General features: G+C 40.1%; 1 protein-coding gene across 3 annotated transcripts in view; it reads right to left on the bottom strand.

The window, feature by feature from the left end:
* Nucleotides 1–5,307: 5,307 nt before the first annotated feature.
* The window catches only part of LOC135100637 (uncharacterized), a 34,389-nt gene continuing 14,312 nt past the window's right edge, over nucleotides 5,308–25,384 (bottom strand). The window contains exons 2-3 of one of the 3 annotated variants that reach the window (XM_064003708.1): nucleotides 22,439–22,492; nucleotides 5,308–5,968 (exon numbers count right to left, since the gene is read on the bottom strand). In XM_064003708.1, the coding sequence (XP_063859778.1) occupies nucleotides 5,333–5,968; nucleotides 22,439–22,492 (690 nt within the window). In that variant the 3' untranslated portion in view covers nucleotides 5,308–5,332. Of the gene's footprint in view, nucleotides 5,969–8,023; nucleotides 8,535–13,837; nucleotides 14,008–22,438; nucleotides 22,493–25,384 lie in introns of those variants that run through there. The other 2 variants (XM_064003706.1, XR_010268854.1) reach the window with 2 other exon arrangements.

Consider the following 25,384-nt stretch of genomic DNA (forward strand, 5'->3'; position numbering starts at 1 on the left):
TGGGAGTAGGAGTTTTATTTTTTTTACTTTATTTTTTTTTCATTTTATATATATATATATATATATATATATATATATATATATATATATATATATATATATATATATATATATATATATATATATATGTATATATATATATATATATATATATATATATATATATATATATATATATATATATATATATATATATATATATATTATTTTTTTTTATACCTATATATATTTTATTCTTTTTGGTTTGGAAGTCCGTAGACTTGGGGAGAGAAGGGAAGTGCTGTGCACTCACCTCTCTTGCTCTCCCGAGGTCCGAGGTGGTAGGGAGGTTTTTATTTATTTTTATTTTATTTTATTTATTTATTTATTTTTTTTTGAAAGGTAGTTGGAGAGAAGGGAAGTGCTATGCACTCACCTTTATTTTTTTTATTTATTTTTTCCTGTTAGGTGGAGAGAAGGGAAGGGCTATGCACTCACCTTTATTTTTTATTTTTCTATTTATTTTTTTACTTTATTTATTTATTTATTTTATTTTATTTATTTTTTTCTTTGCCTGGTATTCCGTAGACTTGCCAGGGTTAGGTAGGGGAGAGGAGGGAAGCGCTGTGCAGGAGGTGCTGCGCACTCACCTCCCCTCCTCCCCGTGGGCAGCTCCATCACCGTACCTGTGTGTTTGAGGCACACATGGTGATGGAGGGATGCTCTTTGAAGGTTTTTGTGAGTTCCGAGAGGGGGGTTCGAACCTACGCGCCCCTCACTTCCCTCACGCCAAACTCCAAGTGCATCACTCTACCCACTGGGCCACGAGGGCCCTTTTTCTTTCTTTTTTTTTTTTTTAAGTTGGTCTATTTCCCCATCTTCCCCATCTTTTTGTAAAGTTGGTCTATTTCCTCATCTTCCCCATCTTTTTGGTAAAGTTGCTCTATTTCCCCATCTAATGTTCACGCCAGTATGTATTAAACAATTATGATGTGAACTATTTTTCATCACGTTACTTATTTATTGTATTTTGTATGGGATATGACCGCTGGCATCCCTCACTCTGGGTTCCAAAGACTGTCACTACGCCATGAAACCCCAACGGTAAACAAGATATATTTGAGCACATGATTTCCCCTCCTGTATTCATGCAGCACCAAAAATTCAATAAGAAAAACTGCTGCTGATTCTAAAGAGAACGATCATTCCCACAGTACCGATTAGATAATTGTTGATTTGTGGGACAATGTCATGGAGTGCAAATAGCAGTAGGTGAGATCATACAGCGGCAGGCATTCCTTGAGTCTGGAGCCGCTTCCCTGTGCTGCACCTGCACCAACAACAATAACAACAACACACCATTACACCTGTCCATCCTACAGCACGAGAATGACTCAGCCCAGAGAACCACGCATTGCTTTATTCGTAATTCACGTCCACTCTCAACATAGACATCAATCAAATTATGTCATTGAAAAAAGCTGGTGAAGCACTCACTTCTTCACACCGGTTTTTCTGCCTATCAGCAGGATGAAAGCTTCCGACTGGGAGGAAGGGCGGCGTCGGGAGGGATTAAGGGACAGAGGGTAGGGGGACCAGAGGAGGCGTGTGTTTATGCTTCATAGGTATAAAAAAGAATACTGCATGAAAAAGAAGAAAGACCTGTGCCCCTCCCACCCCTGGGTTATGTTGTGGAGCATAAGGAGTGGTTCGGGGATTGTAGGAGTATTTTCCTCTGTAAAAATTGAAGCAAAATAATCATTCAGTGTGTCCACGATCTGAGTTTCATCGGTGACAAAATTACCGTTATCTAGTGTAATTTGATTAATGTGAAATGTAATGACTTTTTTTATTTCGAACGTAACTGTGAAATTCATTGGGATTGGAGAAGGAGGAGGAGGAGGAGGAGGAGGAGGAGGAGGAGGAGGAGGAGGAGGAAAAAGAGCAATAGCAATAGTAAGAGCAAGAGCAAGAGCAAGAGGAGGAGGAGGAGGAGGAGGAGGAGGAGGAGGAGGAGGAGGAGGTGAGGAGGAGGAAGAGGAGGAGGAGGAGGAGGAGATGGAGGTGGAGGTCCAGTTGCAGGTGGAGGTGGAAGTGGAGGTGGAGGCGAAAGTGGTGATAGGTGGTGGTGGTGGTGGTGGTGGTGGTGGTGGAGGAATATACAAAAGAATATACAAAGGAAGACCAAAGAGCACCAGAGCCTGGGGTTCTTACTTGGCAGTTTGGGTAACTATTCTACGCTATTAGTGGGAGAGACAAGGTAGCACAGAAGAGTCTCCTCCCCATCCATTGAGTGGGATACATGTTTACTAGGTGACTATAGTGATGGGTTAGTTGCCGAGCAAGGACTCGATTCCTTATACCATTATTGTGACGGGGTCAGTCAGCAGCAAGTCGCCGAGGAACCTAGCCGTCACCAAGGTCTCTTTAATGTGAATCATTTTCTTTGTTATGAATTAGTTGTTTTCATCCTCAGTGAAATATACCCTCATCAGATGACAGATGTAATCGCACCGAAAGACTAAATATCAGCGGTAAGATTTTTATGAGGAGATGAACAGTGACAACCGGGGATTTGACATTAGATATTTATCAAGGCGATTTTTAAATGTTTCTATTGTATTCGACCTGACTGCGTTGGAGGGCAATTCTTTCCAAATATTTACTTACCATATATATATATATATATATATATATATATATATATATATATATATATATATATATATATATATATATATATATATATATATATATATATTTTTTTTTTTTTTTCCACGAGTCATTTATTTTATTTTAGTGGAGTTCATGTGACTCGTGTGTGTGTCTGTGTAATTTTTCTACCTCTGTCTACTGTTTAAGACAGTACGATTCTTTGCCAATCTTCAACACGTAAAAGAAAAGAAAAAAAAACACTAAGGATGTCACAGTAAGGTAAAATTCCCTCGCGAATCCCTTTACTAACACCGTAATATTACAGGAAATGCATCATACACATCCTTTTGACAACAATACATGCTGCTCCCAACCAATGCACAATATTTATCCATCATTGTTTACTCTTTTATTCAATCTCCCTGATATAAATAAATCTTTCTTGGCATCAGGTCAAGCCAGGTCAGCAAGTCACCCTGACAGCTTTAGCTGTTTCACTGAACCCCCGGAGAGAAAACAAGACGGCGCGAGCATCGGAATGAACACTTGCAGAGCCTCACAGCAACACCGTCTTAGCCTCCTTATTTACACGGGACTCAGCACAGACCTCCACTCACTACGTCAAGGAAGGCAGGTCATGCTCTTCGTGCAAACATAAAGATAACATAGACATCTAGGGCGAGATACTATGTGAGGGGCACCCCGCCTGCGTCTCCGCGGAGAGAAGCTGCGAATATTACTTTCCATGCATCTTTTTAATTAATACTTTTAATTATATACTCCATATCAAAACAGTACACAGAATTTAAGTAAGACACTGAATCAAACGATTGACTTAGAGAGAAAAAATAGGGAAAAGAAGGTTTTATAATAAAGCATTAAATGGAAAGGAGGGAGGGAGGGAGGAAAGAAGGGGGGGGGAGAGAGAGAGAGAGAGAGAGAGAGAGAGAGAGAGAGAGAGAGAGAGAGAGAGAGAGAGAGAGAGAGAGAGAGAGAGAGAGAGAGAAATGTTCATACACATAAACAGAGACAAAGAGGGCAAGACAGACACATACACAGAAAGAAAGGCAACCAGACACAAAAACGGTTCTTTCAGACAAAGCAGTTCTTCGCGATTCTCTGTTCCTTCCAATACAGTGTCACTATTAAGAACATGAGATAAGACTACTGCCTGACTCACCCCGAGTCATTAAGGCCACGCTGAAGGTCTCACATTTTGAGGGCTGCCCATTAAGAGGGTTCCAGGGACCTCAGGAGGAAGATGAATGGTGAAGGTGGTAGTGACAGTGGTCATTCTAGTAGTAGTAGTAGTAGTAGTAGTAGTAGTAGTAGTAGTAGTAGTAGTAGTAGTAGTAGTAGTAGTAGAAGTAGTAGTAGTAGTAGTAGTAGTAGTAGTAGAAGGAGTAGTAGTTTAATCTACAACAAATGTTCAAGATTAACGCCACTATCCGGGACTAGGGCCTGAGAACATACTCGTACTATATGCGTCATGGTGACGAACCATCCTGTTGATTTATATCAGCTTCCACGCGGCTACACGAGTCGTCAAGTGCTGTGGACCACCGTGCCTGTGGCCAGTGGCCACCGAACTACAGTGTTGATTAGTTGTATTATTTGTCCAATCTCTTTTACAGGTATGGGCGTGTAATTTGATTTGTGGTCATTTATTATGGTGTGGTGTACTATGTCAGTGTGTGCAGTTGACGACAAAAGATGCTACATTACAGCCCAAACCAAATCTGAAAGGGTCCACATTTTCTTTTTGTTTTTCTTTGTGGCCCGTGGCCTGAAAGGAGTTGAAAACCACTGCACTAAAGGGTAACAACAGCATTAGTAAAAGCATCCACTTCAAACACAGCTTGTTTAACACAGCTTGTTCTCGTGCTATACATGATAGAGAGGTGGCCCACAAAAGGTACTTAAAGCTACGTTTACACCGAAGCAAACACTAGCAACCTGGTAGCATGCTAACTGGTAGCATGCTATCAGGTTGCCTACAGCCGAGGTTTCCTGCTATCGAAGGCAACTAGATAGCATGCGACTGAACCGTTTACACCAAAGCAACCTGGTTGCAGTCAGTTTTGTTCAAGATGTCGGTGCAGGCAGTCGCAGCAGCTGCGTTTCTCATATTGAATTCCAAGAAGAAACGTAAAAGGAAGTTATGGCGGAAAAGTTTGTTCAATGATACCAACATATTTCAACAAGATCTTTTTCTTAAAGTTGTGGATAGCGGACTGTTTGAAAATTTTAGTAGAATGTCACGAAGTGATTTTGAGTACCTACTGATGAAGATTAGTCCACACATCAGAAAACAAGATACTAATTTTCGGGATAGTGTTCCTCCCGAAGTTAAACTTCATTGCACGCTAAGATTTTTGGCGACCGGAGATTCGTATGCTTCGCTAATGTATCTCTTCAGAGTATCTAAGTCTGCAATAAGTATCTTCATCCCCGAAGTGTGTACAGCAATCATTCGAGTTTTGAAAGAATACATTGAGGTAAGAATGAGATAGTTTATTCTTCATTTACCAGTGCAATATTGTACAGTCAGTGTCAAAAGTCTTTGAACACTGTGAGCCTAATTCATCTATGAAATACGGTCGAAAGAGTTAAAGGACTTTTGATACTAACTGTACACTATTATTGTTTCATTAAGGAATTAAAGAAAATATCTTTTCACAAAACCTTCTATTTAATTTTACATAACAAAATGTACTAGTGAAAAGGTATCACTTGAGGCTTCTTCCTGTATCTCAGTCGTCGATAGACTTGAACTGGGACTTGGGCTATGAGTAGGAAGGGGAATTGGGCTTGGAGTTGAAAGGGGAACTGGGTACTGATTTGGGCTTGGAACTGAAAGCGGGCTTGGAACAGGGCTGTGAGAATGTGGAATTGGGCTTGGAACAGGGCTGTGAGAATGTGGAATTGGGCTTGGAACAGGGCTGTGATAATGTGGAATTGGGCTCGAGGTAGGGACTGGAACTGGAAATTGAGTTGGGTTGGGTTTATCATATTTCCCCAGTGCTCCTTCAAACAGAATATTATTAATTGCATGTTTGACCATCATTTGGCTATAGCCACTTAATTTGCGTAGCTCGCTAGCAACATATTCCCCATAAATAGCACAGTCGTCTCGGTTGCTGGCTGCTTTCATAATTTCGTAAGCCTCGTCAGCCCTTTTGGCGTCAGTATCTCTGGACGCCACTCTTCTTTTTTTTTTCCCGCTGTAGGGCACGGGTTTCGCGAACTCTTCCAAGTCTCGGTCTCCCTCTTCTTGAAAAGCTTCACCAATTTCAGTTAGCTGATCATCAGAAGTACAAGTTTCATCATCAATCTGTAAAAGAACGAATGATAATTGCAAATATGCAAATTGTTATTGAAGCGCTCGTTACAAATGTGTGGAAATTGTCTGGAATATGGGAAATATCTATATCGCTTTTATACATTCACATAAGTCACTACGCTTTTCAGCAGCTCTGTTACCTCGATTTTCTCGATAACGAAGTGTTGGATCACTATTATACTTCGCCATAGTTTATTTCACACCTAGCGCTATTTTTTGACTGCATAGTGCATTACCAAAAGTGTATGAGTAAGCTATATACTCATGGCAATTTAGAGAAAGTCACAATATCCAGAGACAGCATTCGGACACAGCCATCACTACGTCATACCCCGGACCCAACCCACCTCTCTCCCTCCTTCCCTCTAGCACTCGTTATCCCTCCCTCGGACAAAAATACGTAGAGGGAGGGATAACGAGTGCTAGAGGGAAGGAGGGAGAGAGGTGGGTTGGGTCCGGGGTATGACGTAGTGATGGCTGTGTCCGAATGCTCTCTCTGGATATTGTGACTTTCTCTAAATTGCCATAAGTATATAGCTTACTCATACACTTTTGGTAATGCACTATGCAGTCAAAAATTAGCGCTAGGTGTGAAATAAACTGTGGCGAAGTATAATAGTGATCCAACACTTCGTTATCGAGAAAATCGAGAAAATCGAGGTAACAGAGCTGCTGAAAAGCATAGTAGAGACCTAATAATACATAGGATTTTTTTTTCATTTCAGATTCCACAATCGGAAGATCATTGGAGGCAAATTGCTCGAGATTTTGAGGTATCTTGGAATTTCCCTCATTGCATAGGGTGCCTTGATGGAAAGCATGTTGTAATGCAGAACCCAGAAAATTGTGGAAGTATGTACCTCAACTACAAAGGCACTTTTAGTACAGTTTTAATGGCTGTATGTGACGCAAATTATTGCTTCACCTTTGCTGATGTAGGATGCCAAGGAAGAATATCAGATGGGGGTGTATTTCGTGAGACCACATTTTACAAGAAAATGGAAAATAAGACCTTGAATCTACCACCTCCAGAGCCTTTGCCAGGAAGAGAAGTAGACCTTCCGTTTGTTCTCCTGGCGGATGATGCATTTGCTCTAAGTGAAAATTTGTTAAAACCGTACCCTGGTCTTTCATTGGACAAAGCCTCTCGAATTTTTAATTATAGGCTTAGTCGTGCACGTAGAATTATCGAAAATACATTCGGCATAATGTCCTCAGTATTTAGAGTCTTCCGAAAGCCATTACTTTTGAATGTAGAGAACACGAAGCTCGTAACTCTAGCCTGCTGCTATTTACATAATTTCTTAAGGAAAAGAAAAGACTCGCGAATGATTTATACCCCGCCAGGATCTTTTGACTGTGACAGGCAAGACGGAACAATAGCTTTTGGCAGCTGGAGAACTATTACTGAAGGAGACTCTGGAATTATTAATCTTCGGAGAATTCCTAGAAGGGCACCACAAAATGCAAAAAATGTCAGAGATGAGTTTAGAACTTACTTTATGTCGAGAGAAGGACAAGTGTCGTGGCAAGACGCTTGCATTTAATCAAGCAAGAAGGACCTTCATGAATTTTCCATTGTGCACATAGTAATTTCCATTGTAAAAAACTGAAGCGCAGAGGTGTTTTTGTTCTTAGTTAAGACTTCTTAATATTATTATGTTAAACTCTAAATGAGTTCATTTTCTTATTTTCAACCATACATATGTCGCCATGTATCATGTATATGCAGAAAGTAGATTAAGATTAAAGAGAAAGAGAGAGAGAGAGAGAGAGAGAGAGAGAGAGAGAGAGAGAGAGAGAGAGAGAGAGAGAGAGAGAGAGATATCAATGAAATAAAATAAATTGAATAACATTTCCAATGTCTTATCCATTTATATGAATCCTGCTCGCGTGTATATCCATGACACACACACACACACACACGTCAGCACACACACACGCATTAGTATAAGCAATAAAATAACTCTCCTCATAAATGAATATTAACACATGTTATAACGTTCAAATAAAAGCAACTACAATATGAATATGATATGTACAAACCTGAGAAATGTCCTCTTCAGTGGACAGTCCCTTTTTAGGTGCATCGACTTCAAGCAAGAAGGTGAGAGAATTGTAGTGAATCCATTGTTCGCTTGTAGCTGATCCACTTTTCTTTTTTCTGTATTTGTGGAATGTAGTGCGCAGATTTTTCACTTTATCCTTTATTTCTTTCACATCACAATTAAACACTTTAGCTAGATCCTCCCAGATCTTAACTTTCTTTTTGTTATCCTTGTATGCTGGGTCACATAAATCCCAGAGGACTCTCCTCTCCCGGTACTCCTCAATCACTTTTTTAACCGTGTTTATGTCCCACACAACCATCGCGAGCGAGGCAACCAGGCAACTGAACCCATCAGCTGCGGATAGCCGGCGACCGTTGGCAAATTGGTAGCAGGCAAACTCTGGTTGCCAGGCAACCGGGCAAACAGAGGCAACCTGATAGCATGCTACCAGTTAGCATGCTACCAGGTTGCTAGTGTTTGCCTCGGTGTAAACGTACCTTAAGCCTTCCATCACCAGAATCTCATGCACTTTATATTTCTGCCCGGAACCATGCCAAGTCTGTTCTCCAACTAGCCAAAAACTCCTTCATTAACAGAAAATGTCAAAACCTTTCAAGATCTAACTCCCCTCGTGATTTCTGGCATCTAGCCAAAAATATCTCCAATAACTTTGCTTCTTCTTCTTTCCCTCCTCTATTTTAACCAGATGGCACCACTGCTATCACATCTATTTCTAAAGCTGAACTCTTTGCTCAAACCTTTGCTAAAAACACTACCTTGGACGATTCTGGGCTTGTTCCTCCATCTCCTCCACCCTCTGACTACTTCATGCCACCTATTAAAATTCTTCGCAATGATGTTTTCCATGCCCTCGCTGGCCTAAACCCTCGGAAGGCTTATGGACCTGATGGGGTCCCTCTTATTGTTCCTAAAAAGGGTGACCGTTCTAATCCTTCAAACTACCGTCCTATTGCTTTAATTTCCTGCCTATCTAAAGTTTTTGAATCTATCCTCAACAGGAAGATTCTTAAACATCTATCACTTCACAACCTTCTATCTGATCGCCAGTATGGGTTCCGTCAAGGCCGCTCTACTGGTAATCTTCTGGCTTTCCTTACTGAGTCTTGGTCGTCCTCCTCTTTTAGAAATTTTGGTGAAACTTTTGCTGTTGCCTTGGACATATGCAAAGCTTTTGATAGTCTGGCACAAAGCTTTGATTTCAAAACTACCCTCCTACGGTTTCTATCCTTCTCTCTGTAACTTCATCTCAAGTTTCCTTTCTGACCGTTCTATTGCTGCTGTGGTAGACGGTCACTGTTCTTCTCCTAAATCTATTAACAGTGGTGTTCCTCAGGGTTCTGTCCTGTCACCCACTCTCTTCTTATTATTCATTAATGATCTTCTAAACCAAACTTCTTGTCCTATCCACTCCTATGCTGATGATACCACCCTGCACTTTTCCACGTCTTTTCATACACGTCCAACCCTTCAGGAGGTAAACATATCACGCAGGGAAGCCACAGAACGCCTGACTTCTGATCTTTCTAAAATTTCTGATTGGGGCAGAACAAACTTGGTATTGTTCAGTGCCTCAAAAACTCAATTCCTCCATCTATCAACTCGACACAACCTTCCAGACAATTATCCCCTCTTCTTCAATGACACTCAACTGTCCCCCTCTTCTACACTGAACATCCTCGGTCTGTCCTTTACTTATAATCTGAACTGGAAACCACATCTCATCTCTAGCTAAAACAGCTTCTATTGAGTTACGTGTTCTGAGAAGTCTCCGCCAGTTTTTCTCACCCCCCCCTAGCTGCTAACTCTGTACAAGGAAGGGCCTTATCCGTCCATGTATGGAGTATGCTTCACATGTCTGGGGGGGTTTCACTCATACTGCTCTTCTAGACAGGGTGGAATCAAAAGTTTTTCGTCTCATCAACTCCTCTCCTCTGACTGACTGTCTTCAGCCTCTCTCTCACCGCCGCAATGTTGCATATCTAGGTGTCTTCTACCGCTATTTTCATGCTAACTGCTCTTCTGATCTTGGTAACTGCATGCCTCCCCTCCTTCCGCGGCCTCGCTGCACAAGACTTTCTTCTTTCTCTCACCCCTATTTTGTCCACCTCTCTAACGCAAGAGTTAACCAGTATTCTCAATCATTCATCCCTTTCTCTGGTAAACTCTGGAACTCCCTGCCTGCTTCTGTATTTCCACCTTCCTATGACTTGAATTCCTTCAAGAGGGAGGTTTGAAGACACTTATTCATCAATTTTTGACCACTGCTTTGACCCTTTTATGGGACTGGCATTTCAGTGGGCATTTATTTTTTATTAGATTTTTGTTGCCCTTGGCCAGTGTCCTTCCTACATAAAAAAAAAAAAAACATCCATTTGTTTGTGCCTTTGGGCGCACAAATTATCTCAGAATGTTACGTCACAATGAATAAGACAAGTGAAAAAACTTTCTTTTTCTTAAATTTGAGTACAGTCTTTTCGGAAATATATTTTTTTTATTTTGTGCAATAAGAAAAAAATACGTGCAATTTTCAAAAGATTGAAAAATCTACAATTCACCCGGAAGAGGAGGAACAGAAAAATTATGAACTCTACCACCACCACCACCCCATCACCACCTCCTCCTCCTCCTCCTCCTCCTTGTTTTTTGCATAGAATAATGATATAATCTCGCTTCATTCTTTCCAATCAAAATGTAGCCAGTTTTTCCCACACTGCACGATGGTTTTCCCACGCCAGCACAAGCACGAGGGGGTGTCGGTTTGGCAGAAGTTATACACTGCTCTAGCTGACTTTACTAAAGGTTAGTTAATCTAAATTAATTCCAAAGCGATATGTAAAGACCTGTGGGAGTATTTCTGTTTTGGTTATCCTATGTAATCACAAGTAATCCTCATTTTCTTCGTCTGCATTCTCCTCTTATTGATCAACTTTGTGATTTTAAGTACTAGAGGTTAAAGCTGCAGGGGATAACCTGTAGTCCCTAAAGGGAAGGTACACAAACCCAGTGACCGAAGCTGTGGCCTGATTTACTGTCGCCTCCCTGGAAAGCGCAACGCAAGGATGCTGCACCACCCCTCAACAACCAAACTGTGACTTCACCTGTGCTACGCACACACCACATCACACAACTATCATGCAGTTACACTCTCCCTCACAAACAAAAGTAGACAGACCACAACTCTTTCCCTCACTATTCTCTCAAGTGCTATGTGGTTTTTCTATACCACGTGGTATCAATTCCTGTATCTTGTCAGCTTCTGCTGGAGGGATTGGTGGGGAGGAACCTTCTGTACTACCCTTTATCTCCCAATAATAGTTAATGTAGAATAATTATCCAAACAGCCTCGTCAATACCTCAAGGTTTGGTCTTCCGTTACATTCCTTAGTATTCCTTTGTATTCTTTCCTCCTCCTCCTCCTCCTCCTCCTCCTCCTCCTCCTCCTGCTGCTGCTGCTGTTGGAAGTGATGGCTCATGAATAACACGTGAATATGTTCTTAAACCACTCAGTGAAATCATAATTCGAGCTGAGAGAGAGAGAGAGAGAGAGAGAGAGAGAGAGAGAGAGAGAGAGAGAGAGAGAGAGAGAGAGAGAGAGAGAGAGAGAGAGAGAGTGGAACACACTTGTCAAGTTAAGTGGAAATGCTGAAGATAAAGAAAATAATGGAGGAACACTAAACCTTTCACGAGAATGGAACTGTTGATATTACTGGGATTTTTATTTAGTTTTTCTAGTGTACATCATTATCCCAGACTACATCTCCACTACGACATCATTCCGTTACAGCGTAAATGGAGCGACTATAGTGGTGATGATGTCACTGTATTTATGCTCTACAACCTGCATCACTTTAACAAACTTTACGCGCTGTATCATTACAAACACAACTCATCACCCACAGCAGAGTACCACACTAACATCCGACATTACCGCACCCTCCTGAGCCAATAACCTGCAGGGAGTGCCACAGCCCAGCCAGGCTACATAGAATGCAAGCAATCACCCTGAGAGCGCACCCCGTCACGTGGCTCACTCTAATAGAAGCTTACAGTGTAGGGAAGCTGCCTCTGAGCGTCACATAATCCAACACGCCATCCAGACCACGCTACGCTACGCCCCCTCCTCCTCCTCCTCCTCCCTCTCCTCCTGCTCCTGCTCCTACTCCTACTCCTCCTCCTCCTCCTCCTCCTCCTCCTCCTTGTTCCCGCCCGACCACTTGCCTTCCTCTTTTACATACAAACTACACTCCCCACGCGGCACATGCAAACACTAGCCCGTCGCCGTACATTTGGCCGTTTGCTCTGCTCTCGACACCCACACTACCGCACGTCACTGAGAGAGTGAGAGAGAGAGAGAGAGAGAGAGAGAGAGAGAGAGAGAGAGAGAGAGAGAGAGAGAGAGAGAGAGAGAGAGAAAATATTCATGGCAAAAAGTAAATTCTTTCATACAAATGCACCACAATAAGCGCCTCCAGCGTAAGACTGTATAATTATCAGGCAGGAAGCGCGGCAGTAAACACGTCAAGTCTATGGAGAAGGCAGGGCGTGTTTCACTTGCTGGTCTTGCCTCTCACTTTTTTTAATATACGTTTTCTTTTTTTTTTTTTTTTTTTTTTCTTTGCGTGGATTGACATGGTGTGGAATAGTAGTAAGAAAATATAAATAATACGAAAACTGAATAGGTGTCACTCCAGCTGATAATCCTGCTCTTTACTACAACAACAACAACAACAACAACAACAACCAAAACTACTACTACTACTACTACTACTACTACTAGTACTACTGTTATTAACATTCACCTATTACGACTCAGGAAAGCTTTGTCCTTCTCCAACCCTTTATGCTTCTTAAAAACATGGAACTGCATTTAGAAATTAAAATTAAAATAGCTGAACACAAAAATCAATCAGATACAAAAGATATTGAACGGCTCAACTTGAAACACTGGAGAAAACAATGCAATACATGTTTAATTTAGAGTCAGTATAAAATGGTATTCTTACATTTGCATATAGCTACTATTTATACTCACGCTCTCATATCTTCTTGGCGAATGGCAAACAGAGGAACAAAAAAAAATATATTTTCAGTTGCCCTTCTATACACAGAAAAAAAAAAAAATAGTCAATAATAAAAAATCTAAATATGTTTCTGGAAGTGCCTCAATACTCTTAAAAAAAACAACTAGTCACAGGGAGGGGAAAAAACAGAAACAGGCAGAGAATTCCAGAGTTCACCAATGAAGGGGATGAAAGAATGCAGATATTGCTTAACTCCTGGACTATTGAAAGGGAACGGAATAAAGGTGAAAGTCTTGTGTAGCGTCAGCGTGGGGAAGGAGAGACGCATGCTGATGGCAAATTCTGAAGAGCGGTGGTAACCATACAAATAACAACACAAGACAGACTTCCCCTATTTTTTTCCATCTTCATATACTTGTGTGCATTTTTTGTAGCATATCAGTGTATTTGATATGGTAAGCTCACCAGGTATGAAATGTTCTCTAGGGTACGCATTAATTCGTCCATTTATTTATTTATTCACTTATTTATTATCTATTTATTTCATATTCTGCTTTTCATTACCACATCGTACTAAGAGGCACTTTTGTGACTCACTGTTTCCTTTACATTGAGAAGTTACTTGTTTATTACAGTGCAGCATAAAGCAAGTATCTGCAGTGAGTCAGACACTTTGTCAAGCAGCCTTACCTTACATGCACATGGAATAACATAGGCAAGCATGACAGGCTTCACTTAAATGTAAACCTAAAAATGGAAGGACGTACACTGCGCTACAAAAACAGCTCCGTCCCCGTCACTCACCGGTAAATTGTGAGTGTGTCAGGAGGAGCAGGAAAAACCCAGTCCGCGTCGTCTGGCCGCGAGGAAGGAAAAAGGTCCCACCGCTGCTTCATCCGACAAGACAAAACACAAAATCAGAGGACTGTGTTAAACCCTGAAGACAAAAAGAAAAAAAAAAAGTGTCTGAGTTGGATGGAGTCAACCAAGACTGGCTATCATAAGAACATAAGAACATAAGAAATAAGAGAAGCTGCAAGAAGTGACCAGGCTTACACGTGGCAGTCCTTTTATGAAATATACGAAATATACCTACCTATTTCCATCTATTATCCCCATCTATAAACCTGTCTAATCTTCTCTTAAAGCTCTCTAATGTCCTAGCACTAACATGATTACTGAGTCCGTTCCACTCATCTACCACTCTATCTGAGAACCAATTTTTCCTTTCTCCTTCCTAAACCTAAATTTTTCATGCTTGAACCTGTTATTTCTTATTCTAGCCTGATTGCTGATCATAAGAATTTTGCTTACATTCCCCTTGTTATAACCCTTATACCACTTAAACTATCAGGTCCCCTCTTAACCTACATCTCTCTAAAGAATGTAAATTTAAAGACTTCAATCTCGCCTCGTAAGGAATACTCCTCATCCCCTGTATCCTTTCGGTCATTCTCCTCTGTACTGATTCAAATAGACCTATATCTTTCCTGTAATGCGGGGACCAGAACTGCACAACGTAGTCTAGATGAGGTCTGACCAGCGCCAAGTATAACTTTAATATTACTTCCGGCCTTCTACTTTTAACACTCCTAAAAATTAACCCCAGTACCCTATTTCCCCTGTTTCTGGCCTCTATGCATTGTTTCCCTAGACGGAGTTCAGAGCTAACTATAACTCCTAAATCTTTCTCGTACCCTGTACCTACCAGGATTTGGTTATTTAATGTGTACCTACCGTGTGGGTTTCCTCTACCTACGCTACATACTTTGCATTTATTGATATTAAATTGCATTTGCCATCTGTCCGTCCATTCATTCATCCTATCTAAATCTGCCTGCAAGGCGAAGGCATCCGATTCTGACCTAATTAATCTACCTATCTTTGTGTCATCCGAAAAATTTACTAACATCACTACTAATTCCACTATCCAAGTCATTGATATATATTAGAAATAACAATGGCCGTAATACTGATCCCTGTGGCACCCCACTAATTACATGACCCCACTCTGATTTAGAGCTGTTTATTACAACTCTTTGTCGACTGTCGCTATCCAGCCTAACACCTTCCCATCTATCCCGTGTGCCCTAACATTTCTCAGGAGCCTTTGATGGGGTACCTTGTCAAATGCTTTACTAAAGTCCAGATATAAGATATCATAACTATCACCATTATCTACTGCCTCGTACACCTTACTGTAAAAAATTAACAAGTTTGTCAGGCAAGACTTCCCCTTCGTGAAGCCATGCTGTGACTGATTTATCAAGTTATGTTTGTCTAAATGTTCCCTAATGTTCCTCGCTATTATTAACTCTAATATTTTACCGACAACTGAAGTTAAGCTGACAGGTCTATAGTAAGACGCTAAAGTTTTATCTCCTTTCTTAAAGATGGGTACTACATTAGCCTGCCTCCACATTACTGGTACCTCACCTGACTCAAGTGATTTCCTAAAGACAGAAACTAACGGCTCACTAATAATCTCTTTGCATTCCTTAAGTACTCTGGGATATATTTCATCTGGTCCAGGTGTCTTCAACTTTTTTAGCCTATCTATCTCCTGTTCCATTATCTCCCTAGTTATGGAAATATGTCAGCTTCTCATTCTCATCTGCTCTAAACATCTGTTCACTATCTGGCATATCCTGCATGTTTTCCTGGGTGAAGACAGTTAGAAAATACTCATTCAAAATTTTACTAATCTCTTCCCCAGAACTAACCAGCTCCCCATCAGCTGCCTTTAATGGACCTATATTATCCTTATTCTTTGTGCTGTATACCTGATAAAATCCCTTGGGGTCCGTCTTCGCCTTGCTGGCTACCTTCATAATTGCCCTTAGCTTTCCTCGTTAACTTCCTGACTGTTCTAACTAATTCACTACATTGTGACCTTAAAACTTCTTCACCTGCCCTTAATCTCTTATATATACTTCTATTCCGCCCTATATAATGTTTTAACCTAGCAGTAATCCATTTTGGATCATTTTTCTGTGATCTTACTGCCCTATACGGGATATTTGCTAACTGACCTGTACGAACTTTATGAAATATTTATACAAATCATCTACATTTACTTCACCTAATTCCCTTATCTCAGCCCCTACCATCCTCTCTACTCCCTCATCTACTCGCCTCGACCTCATCTCTCTCATTTTAGCATGACCTGACATTCCAACATACTCACACCCATCTCCCCCTCCCTCTTTCCTCCGTCCCTTCTGGACACATTTTCCCTCCTCTTATCCTACACCCTCACACCTCACCTCACCTCTCTCATCTTGCGTTATCTCTCTCAACTCCGTCCCGGACCTGACCTCACCCTGCATCCGTTGCCAGTCAACTCCTTGGAGGTACCTTTTTAATTCCTCAAAATCTGCTCTCCTAAAGTGAGGTATTTTACTAGCGTTTTTGCTTCTAAAAGTTTCTTCCCATTTTAAATTGTACCTAATTTCCCTATGGTCACTGTTACCTAGCTGTCCTCCAACCTCTACCTGCGTGACTGCTTCCTCCCTGATAGTAAGAATTAAATCTAGATTATTATTCCTGCTTGTGAGTTCTACGACTACCTGTTTAAAAAAAAAATTATCATGAATTACCTTAAAAAATTCCTCTGCTTCCTTGTTACCCACCATCAGACTCCAGTCCATATTCCTGACATTAAAATCTCCTACCACACATATCTGACTGTACCTACCTGTTTTATTTATTTCCCGCCACAGTGAGGTGTTAATTTCCTTTGTACTAGTCGGTAATCTGTACACTATTCCCAGTACTACTGACTGTGATCCTTCCTTAATATCTACCAATATCGACTCTGCTTTGTTATCTGTTTTAATTCTACTGTTAATACAACACTGTAATGTGTCCCTAACGTATAACGCGACGCTTCCTCCTCTCCTGTTTTCCCTATCTTTATAGAACAATGTATAACCATCTATCTTAACCTCTGGATTAAATACTTTTCCTGACATATCTAACCAAGTTTCATTTTTTTTTATTTTTATTTATTTTTTTTTTTTATGTAGGAAGGATACTGGCCAAGGGTAACAAAACTCTAATAAAAAAAAATGCCCACTGGAATGCCAGTCCCATAAAAGGGTCAAAGCAGTGGTCAAAAATTGGTGGATAAGTGTCTTGAAACCTCCCTCTTGAAGGAATTCAAGTCATAGGAAGGTGGAAATACAGAAGAAGGCAGGGAGTTCCAGAGTTTACCAGAGAAAGGGATGAATGATTGAGAATACTGGTTAACTCTTGCATTAGAGAGGTGGACAGAATAGGGGTGAGAGAAAGAAGAAAGTCTTGTGCAGCGAGGCCGCGGAAGGAGGGGAGGCATGCAGTTAGCAAGATCAGAAGAGCAGTTGGCATGAAAATAGCGGTAGAAGACAGCTAGATATGCAACATTGCGGCGGTGAGAGAGGGGCTGAAGACAGTCAGTTAGAGCATGAGACGAAAAGCTTTTGATTCCATCCTGTCTAGAAGAGCAGTATGAGTGGAACCCCCCCAGACATGTGAAGCATACTCCATACATGGACGGATAAGGCCCTTGTACAGAGTTAGCAGCTGGGGGGGTGAGAAAAACTGGCGGAGATGTCTCAGAACACCTAACTTCATAGAAGCTGTTTTAGCTAGAGATGAGATGTGAAGTTTCCAGTTCAGATTATAAGTAAAGGACAGACCGAGGATGTTCAGTGTAGAAGAGGGGGACAGTTGAGTGTCATTGAAGAAGAGGGGATAGTTGTCTGGAAGGTTGTGTCGAGTTGATAGATGGAGGAATTGAGTTTTTGGGGCATTGAACAATACCAAGTTTGCTCTGCCCCAATCAGAAATTTTAGAAAGATCAGAAGTCAGGCGTTCTGTGGCTTCCCTGCGTGATATGTTTACGTCTATGAAAAGACGTGGAAAAGTGCAGGGTGGTATCATCAGCATAGGAGTGGATAGGACAAGAAGTTTGGTTTAGAAGATCATTAATGAATAATAAGAAGAGAGTGGGTGACAGGACAGAACCCTGAGGAACACCACTGTTAATAGATTTAGGAGAAGAACAGTGACCGTCTACCACAGCAGCAATAGAACGGTCAGAAAGGAAACTTGAGATGAAGTTATAGAGAGAAGGATAGAAACCGTAGGAGGGTAGTTTTGAAATCAAAGCTTTGTGCCAGACTCTATCAAAGGCTTTTGATATGTCCAAGGCAACAGCAAAAGTTTCACCGAAGTCTCTAAAAGAGGATGACCAAGACTCAGTAAGGAAAGCCAGAAGATCACCAGTAGAGCAGCCTTGACGGAACCCATACTGGCGATCAGATAGAAGGTTGTGAAGTGATAGATGTTTAAGAATCTTCCTGTTGAGGATAGATTCAAAAACTTTAGATAAGCAGGAAATTAAAGCAATAGGACGGTAGTTTGAGGGATTAGAGCGGTCACCCTTTTTAGGAACAGGTTGAATGTAGGCAAACTTCCAGCAAGAAGGAAAGGTAGATGTTGACAGACAGAGCTGAAAGAGTTTGACTAGGCAAGGTGCAAGCACGGAGGCACAGTTTCGGAGAACAATAGGAGGGACCCCATCAGGTCCATAAGCCTTCCGAGGGTTTAGACCAGCGAGGGCATGGAAAACATCATTACGAAGAATTTTAATACGTGGCATGAAGTAGTCAGAGGGTGGAGGAGAGGGAGGAACAAGCCCAGAATCGTCCAAGGTAGAGTTTTTAGCAAAGGTTTGAGCAAAGAGTTCAGCTTTAGAAATAGATGTGATAGCAGTGGTGCCATCTGGTTGAAGTAGAGGAGGGAAAGAAGAAGAAGCAAAGTTATTGGAGATATTTTTGGCTAGATGCCAGAAATCATGAGGGGAGTTAGATCTTGAAAAGTTTTGACATTTTCTGTTAATGAAGGAGTTTTTGGCTAGTTGGAGAACAGACTTGGCATGGTTCCGGGCAGAAATATAAAGTGCATGAGATTCTGGTGATGGAAGGCTTAAGTACCTTTTGTGGGCCACCTCTCTATCATGTATAGCGTAAGAACAAGCTGTGTTAAACCAAGGTTTAGAAGGTTTAGGACGAGAAAAAGAGTGAGGAATGTACGCCTCCATGCCAGACACTATCACCTCTGTTATGCGCTCAGCACACAAAGACGGGTCTCTGACACGGAAGCAGTAGTCATTCCAAGGAAAATCAGCAAAATACCTCCTCAGGTCCCCCCAACTAGCAGAGGCAAAACGCCAGAGGCACCTTCGCTTAGGGGGATCCTGAGGAGGGATTGGAGTGATAGGACAAGATAAAGATATGAGATTGTGATCGGAGGAGCCCAACGGAGAAGAAAGGGTGACAGCATAAGCAGAAGGATTAGAGGTCAGGAAAAGGTCAAGAATGTTGGGCGTATCTCCAAGACGGTCAGGAATACGAGTAGGGTGTTGCACCAATTGCTCTAGGTCATGGAGGATAGCAAAGTTGTAGGCTAGTTCACCAGGATGGTCAGTGAAGGGAGAGGAAAGCCAAGGCTGGTGGTGAACATTGAAGTCTCCAAGAATGGAGATCTCTGCAAAAGGGAAGAGGGTCAGAATGTGCTCCACTTTGGAAGTTAAGTAGTCAAAGAATTTCTTATAGTCAGAGGAGTTAGGAGAGAGGTATACAGCACAGATAAATTTTGTATGAGAATGACTCTGTAGTCGTAGCCAGATGGTGGAAAACTCGGAAGATTCAAGAGCGTGGGCACGAGAGCAGGTTAAGTCATTGCGCACATAAACGCAGCATCCAGCTTTGGATCGAAAATGAGGATAGAGAAAGTAGGAGGGAACAGAAAAGGGGCTACTGTCAGTTGCCTCAGACACCTGAGTTTCAGTGAGGAAAAGAAGATGAGGTTTAGAAGAGGAGAGGTGGTGTTCTACAGATTGAAAATTAGATCTCAGACCGCGAATGTTGTAGAAGTTAATGAAGAAAAAGTTGAGGGGGGTGTCAAGACACTTAGGGTCGTCGACAGAAAGGCAGTCCGACCTGGGGACATTTATGGTCCCCTCCCCAGATGGGGACTCCGAGGCTGGTGTAGGAGTCGCTAGGATGATTTTAAAATTTTTGAGTGAAGGGTGTGTGTGTTATTAGGTGCTTGTAGTTTTGTGTGGAGGAAGAGAGTTGTCTTTAGAGGGCAGGCTGTGACTACCCCCTTGTGTTGTGAGACACAAAGGGAAACGTTCAGTGAGGTCACAGCTGGGTTTAATGATAAGTTCACAGCACCCCCTGAACAGTGCTTTAGACCTCACTGGGAGTAATTATCGTTTCGGCAGGTGTCTACTGCCTCCTCCTATAGTTAAAGCAATGATATCAAATTTCTCTACACACACTATTCCTCTAAGCAAGTCTATTTTATTCAAAATACTTCTACAGTTTGTGTGGTAAACACTTGAGCTATTTCTCACCTTCCCTGAGCTAGCTACCTTTCTAGATTTAACTAATTTGTCCTTCGTTTTCTCCTCACAACACCTTCTTCCCACAACCCCTTCCCGTATATGATGTGAGTTATGGCAAATAACTGGCGCATTTTGTGCGCTCGAGCTCGATCTGTAGTGATGAGGCGATAGTTGCGTGAGTTGCGAGGCAGAAACCTTCGCCCACATGCCGATAAATCGAAATATGCAAAATACAGCAAAAAAGGCGAGTCTGACGAAAAAATTACATAAAATAAGAAAGGTACGCCTTCAAAAGTTACCAACCAAGAAGTTTCCGAAAATGAAATCGAAACTTTTACAAGTGATGGACACCAAAAGATGCTCCTGGCCAAATCATCGTTGTGCCCTCCAGGGCCAGGCGGGAGCGGTGGGGTGTAGAGATGTGCGGTAACAAAAATAGAGCCCCCTCGCTCCGCTACGGGAATTATTCCTCGAAAGATATTTAATACGTTACTAAATGATAAAGGAAATCATAAATTTTCTTTCATTCGCTGACAAGAAAAATAAAAACGTGATGAAACTAATATTTTCAGGAATCTACAACGACCCTCTAAAAAAAGGGAGACAAATAGTGTGGGCCGGCACTAGTCATCAAGGCCCACGTCACCTTGACTTTTCAAGGTAACAATCAACACACACAGAGACAAATAACAACACTTCACATAACTATACAAGCTTTCCTCTCTTTGATTTTACTTGAATAAAGCTGCAACAAAGGTTATGACGATAAAAAGTTACCTTAGGTTAGGTCACAAATATCATGGTGGTAACGCTTCCCGGGAAATCAGAGTTAAAAATAATATCAATACCAATTTAAAAAAAGAAAATATAAATATCTTTTCTCCATAGAAGGAAAGTTTTTTTTTTTTTTTTCATTACGTGGAAACCAAATTCACACTAAATGAAATGTGTTACAGTAATAGTTTCCAAGGACACTTTATCATAACATGCAAAATATTATTAATCTACATAACGGTAAAACACAGTAAAGTATAAATAGACATATAAATTAGAAGATGTAATATTTGTTACCTAAAAAAGTCCTCAAGTGAATATTCATGTTATTGTGGAAAGCTTTTTGTAATTGCATCTTTCCTTTCTTCACTCATATATTCGTACATGCAAAAGATATATATATATATATATATATATATATATATATATATATATATATATATATATATATATATATATATATATATATATATATTCATGTTATTGTGGAAAGCCTTTTGTAATTGCATCTTTCCTTTCTTCACTCATATATTCGTACATGCAAAAGATATATATATATATATATATATATATATATATATATATATATATATATATATATATATATATATATTTTTTTTTTTTTTTTCTTTATATATATATATATATATATATATATATATATATATATATATATATATATATATATATATATATATATATATATATATATATATATATATATATATATATATAAAGAAAAAAAAACGACAGCTAATTGTTAGGTTTCAACTGAATCTCTAAGTAAATATTTATACCAACAAGATGACACCATTATAGAAAATATATAACTTCGAAGACTGGAATACAAAAAGTAAAGTTTTGAGAAAGATTCTCGGTTAATCTTCAAAGGACATTTTTTCCCTGTAAGATGTTGCAACGAACATTATAGACTAAATTTACATTCTTTCTTCTTTCATATATACACCCTAGGAAGGCAGAAAAATGGGAGACAAAAACAACGCTTTGGAAAAAGGTTTAAACTAATCCTTCCTGACACGATACCACCGAGGCACATCCTTTCTTTCCTTCATAGATTCGTGGGAAGCAGACAGGAGAATGGCAGGCAACAGTGACAGGTTTCGGTTGACATGAAAAAAAAAGTCTAACTGCGAGTTCCAAAACAGAGTGCACATGATGTAATGAAGCAGGTACTCACTTTCCTCCTGCACGTGTTGGGAGTGTTCACCGCGGCACCACCTGCCATCCTTTCCTGAAAATATCAAAACATCCACATAAGAAAGTGAAGCAGCTTGACTATTCTAAAAAGAGCTAAAAATGAAGCATCATAAACAGAACCACCAGAAATCCTTTACTGCATGAGTTACAACATACACATCAACAAAAAAGGAAATAATAAATACTGAAGAAAAACACGAAATGTCATAAATAAAACGTGTCAAATTCCTCCAAGCAAGAACATATGGATACATGGAAAACAACACTGAAAACAGAACATACTTCAAACGCTGCGAATGTTAAATATGCACGACAGCTGCAACAAAATAAAACGAACAAACACCATTACACACATATATATATATATATATATATATATATATATATATATATATATATATATATATATATATATATATATATATATATATATATATATATATATATATATATATATATATATATATATATATATATATATATATATATATATATATATATATATATATATATATATATATATATATATATATATATATATATATATATATATATATATATATATATATATATATATATATATATATATATATATATATATATATATATATATATATATATATATATATATATATATATATATATATATAATGGTGTTTGTTCGTTTTATTTACAAGCCCATTTATTGTAATGTGATAAATAATTAAACCGAAAGTAATTTATATATATATATATATATATATATATATATATATATATATATATATATATATATATATATATATATATATTATAATTACTTTCGGTTTAATTATTTATCACATTACAATAAATGGGCTTGTAAATAGAAAAAGTTTAAACATTTGCAATACCCAGAGTCGTGGGTGTTGTGCATGTTTTAATGTTTATAACATGTACTATTTATATTAGCAGAGAAATTTTCATTTCCTATGATAAAAAAAAAAATGCACGTACACAAAACTGTAACAGAAAAATAGTACGAAATGTGCTCTAAATTTCAAGAGGATTCTTGGATAACATATTGTTTTGAAGTTATGTATTACCGTCATACACTATAAAGGAATTGAATATAAGTTGAAATAAAGTAAATGATCCTAATTGTAATTGGAAACTCGTGAAACGCGTTTCTATACAACATTTACAGATCACGAAGTTATCAACCACTAATACCTATATACTAAAATACTTTTAAAAGGGATATTTTGATATCAAAACACCACCAAAATCAACATCTCCCAAATGGTCTCCTTACTGAGTTAGCATACTTTCCTCTCATGAACCCCTGGAACTTTTTTCCCTCTCTAAACACAGCCCATCACAGGTCGAACTTTGCCTGCCGCCACAGATTTGACCAGTCGTAGTTTACATATATATGTTTCTTCCTCTGATGGCGGTGACGATGCTGCTTCTTCCTCTGATAGCAGTGGTGGTTGTTCTTGTTCTCTGCTTTTTTTTTTTTTTTCTTCCTCTGATGGCGGTAATGCTGCTGCTGCCGCTGCTTCTTCCTCTGATGGAGTTGCTTTCTGTTCTTCTTCTTCTAAGACAGTCAGTTTGGTGGTCTGAGTTGGTTGGTGATGAGATAGTCAGATTGGGGAAAGTAGGAGGTACTGCACACTCACCTCCCTTGCTTCCCAGTCATAATTCAAGTCAGGTTGGTGGAACTGGGAAGGGTAGTGAGGTGCTGCACACCTGGTGGTGGTCTGTACATTTCGAGTTGGTAGGATGAGTCAGATTGGTGGTGGAAGTCAAACTGTGAGACTGGGAGACTGGGAAGAGTAGAGAGGTGCTGCACACTCACCTCCCATGTTCCCCAGGGTCAGTCAGTTTGGTGGTCTGTTGCCAGATTACAGTAAGATTTGTAATTCAGTCAAGTTGGTTGTTTTTAGAGTTGCCAGGGTCAGTCAGGCTGGTGGTAAGGAAGTGCTACGCACTCACCTTGCCAAGATAGGGTAGGATGTAGGGATCAGGGTCAGAGTGGGTCAGATTAGGAGGTACTGGTGGTCTGTACATTTTGGAGTTGCTCTTTGAAGTTGCCAAGATGAGTCAAGTCAAATTGGGAGACTGGGAAGGGTAGGGAGGAGCTGCACACTCACCTCCCATGCTCCCCAGGGCCAGTCAGTTTGGTGATTACATATCTGTAAGTCAGTCAGGTTGGTTGTTTTTGGTGTTGCGAAGGTCAGTCAGTCAGGGTCAGTCAAGGGAAGTGCTACGCACTCACCTTGCCAAGATCAGAGGGGTGGTGGTGGTGGTGGTCTGTACAGTTGGAGTTGCTCTTTGGAGTTGGTAGGATGAGTCAGATTGGTGGTCAAAGTCAAACTGTGAGACTGGGGAGGGTAGGGAGGTGCTGCACACTCACCTCCCGTGTTTCCCAGGGTAAGTCAGGATGGTGAATCTTTGGAGTTGCCAGGATGAGTCACGGGAAGGGCTACGCACTCACCTTGCCAGGATCAGTTGCCAGGGTGGGGAGTACTGGTGGTGGTCTGTACAGTTGGAGTTGTAGGATGAGTCAGATTGGTAGTCAAAGTCAAACTGGGAGACTGGGGAGGGAAGGGAGGTGCTGCACACTCAGTCAGTTTTATTGAGGGGGGAGTAGGAGTTTTATTCTTTTTACTTTAATTATTTTTTTCCTTTTATTTATTGTTTCATTTTATTTATTTTATTTTTTTTTCTTTATACCTATATATATATTTTATTCTTTTTGGTATGGAAGTCCGTAGACTTGGGGAGAGAAGGGAAGTGCTGTGCACTCACCTCCCTTGCTCTCCCGAGGTCCGAGGTGGTAGGGAGGTTGTTATTTATTTTTATTTATTTATTTATTTTATTTTTATTTATTTATTTATTTATTTTTTTTTTTTTGCCTGGTAGGTTGGGAGAGAAGTGAAGTGTTCTATGCACTCACCTTTAT

The sequence above is a fragment of the Scylla paramamosain genome, chromosome 5, assembly GCF_035594125.1.
Source record: "Scylla paramamosain isolate STU-SP2022 chromosome 5, ASM3559412v1, whole genome shotgun sequence".
Classification (NCBI taxonomy): domain Eukaryota; kingdom Metazoa; phylum Arthropoda; class Malacostraca; order Decapoda; family Portunidae; genus Scylla; species Scylla paramamosain.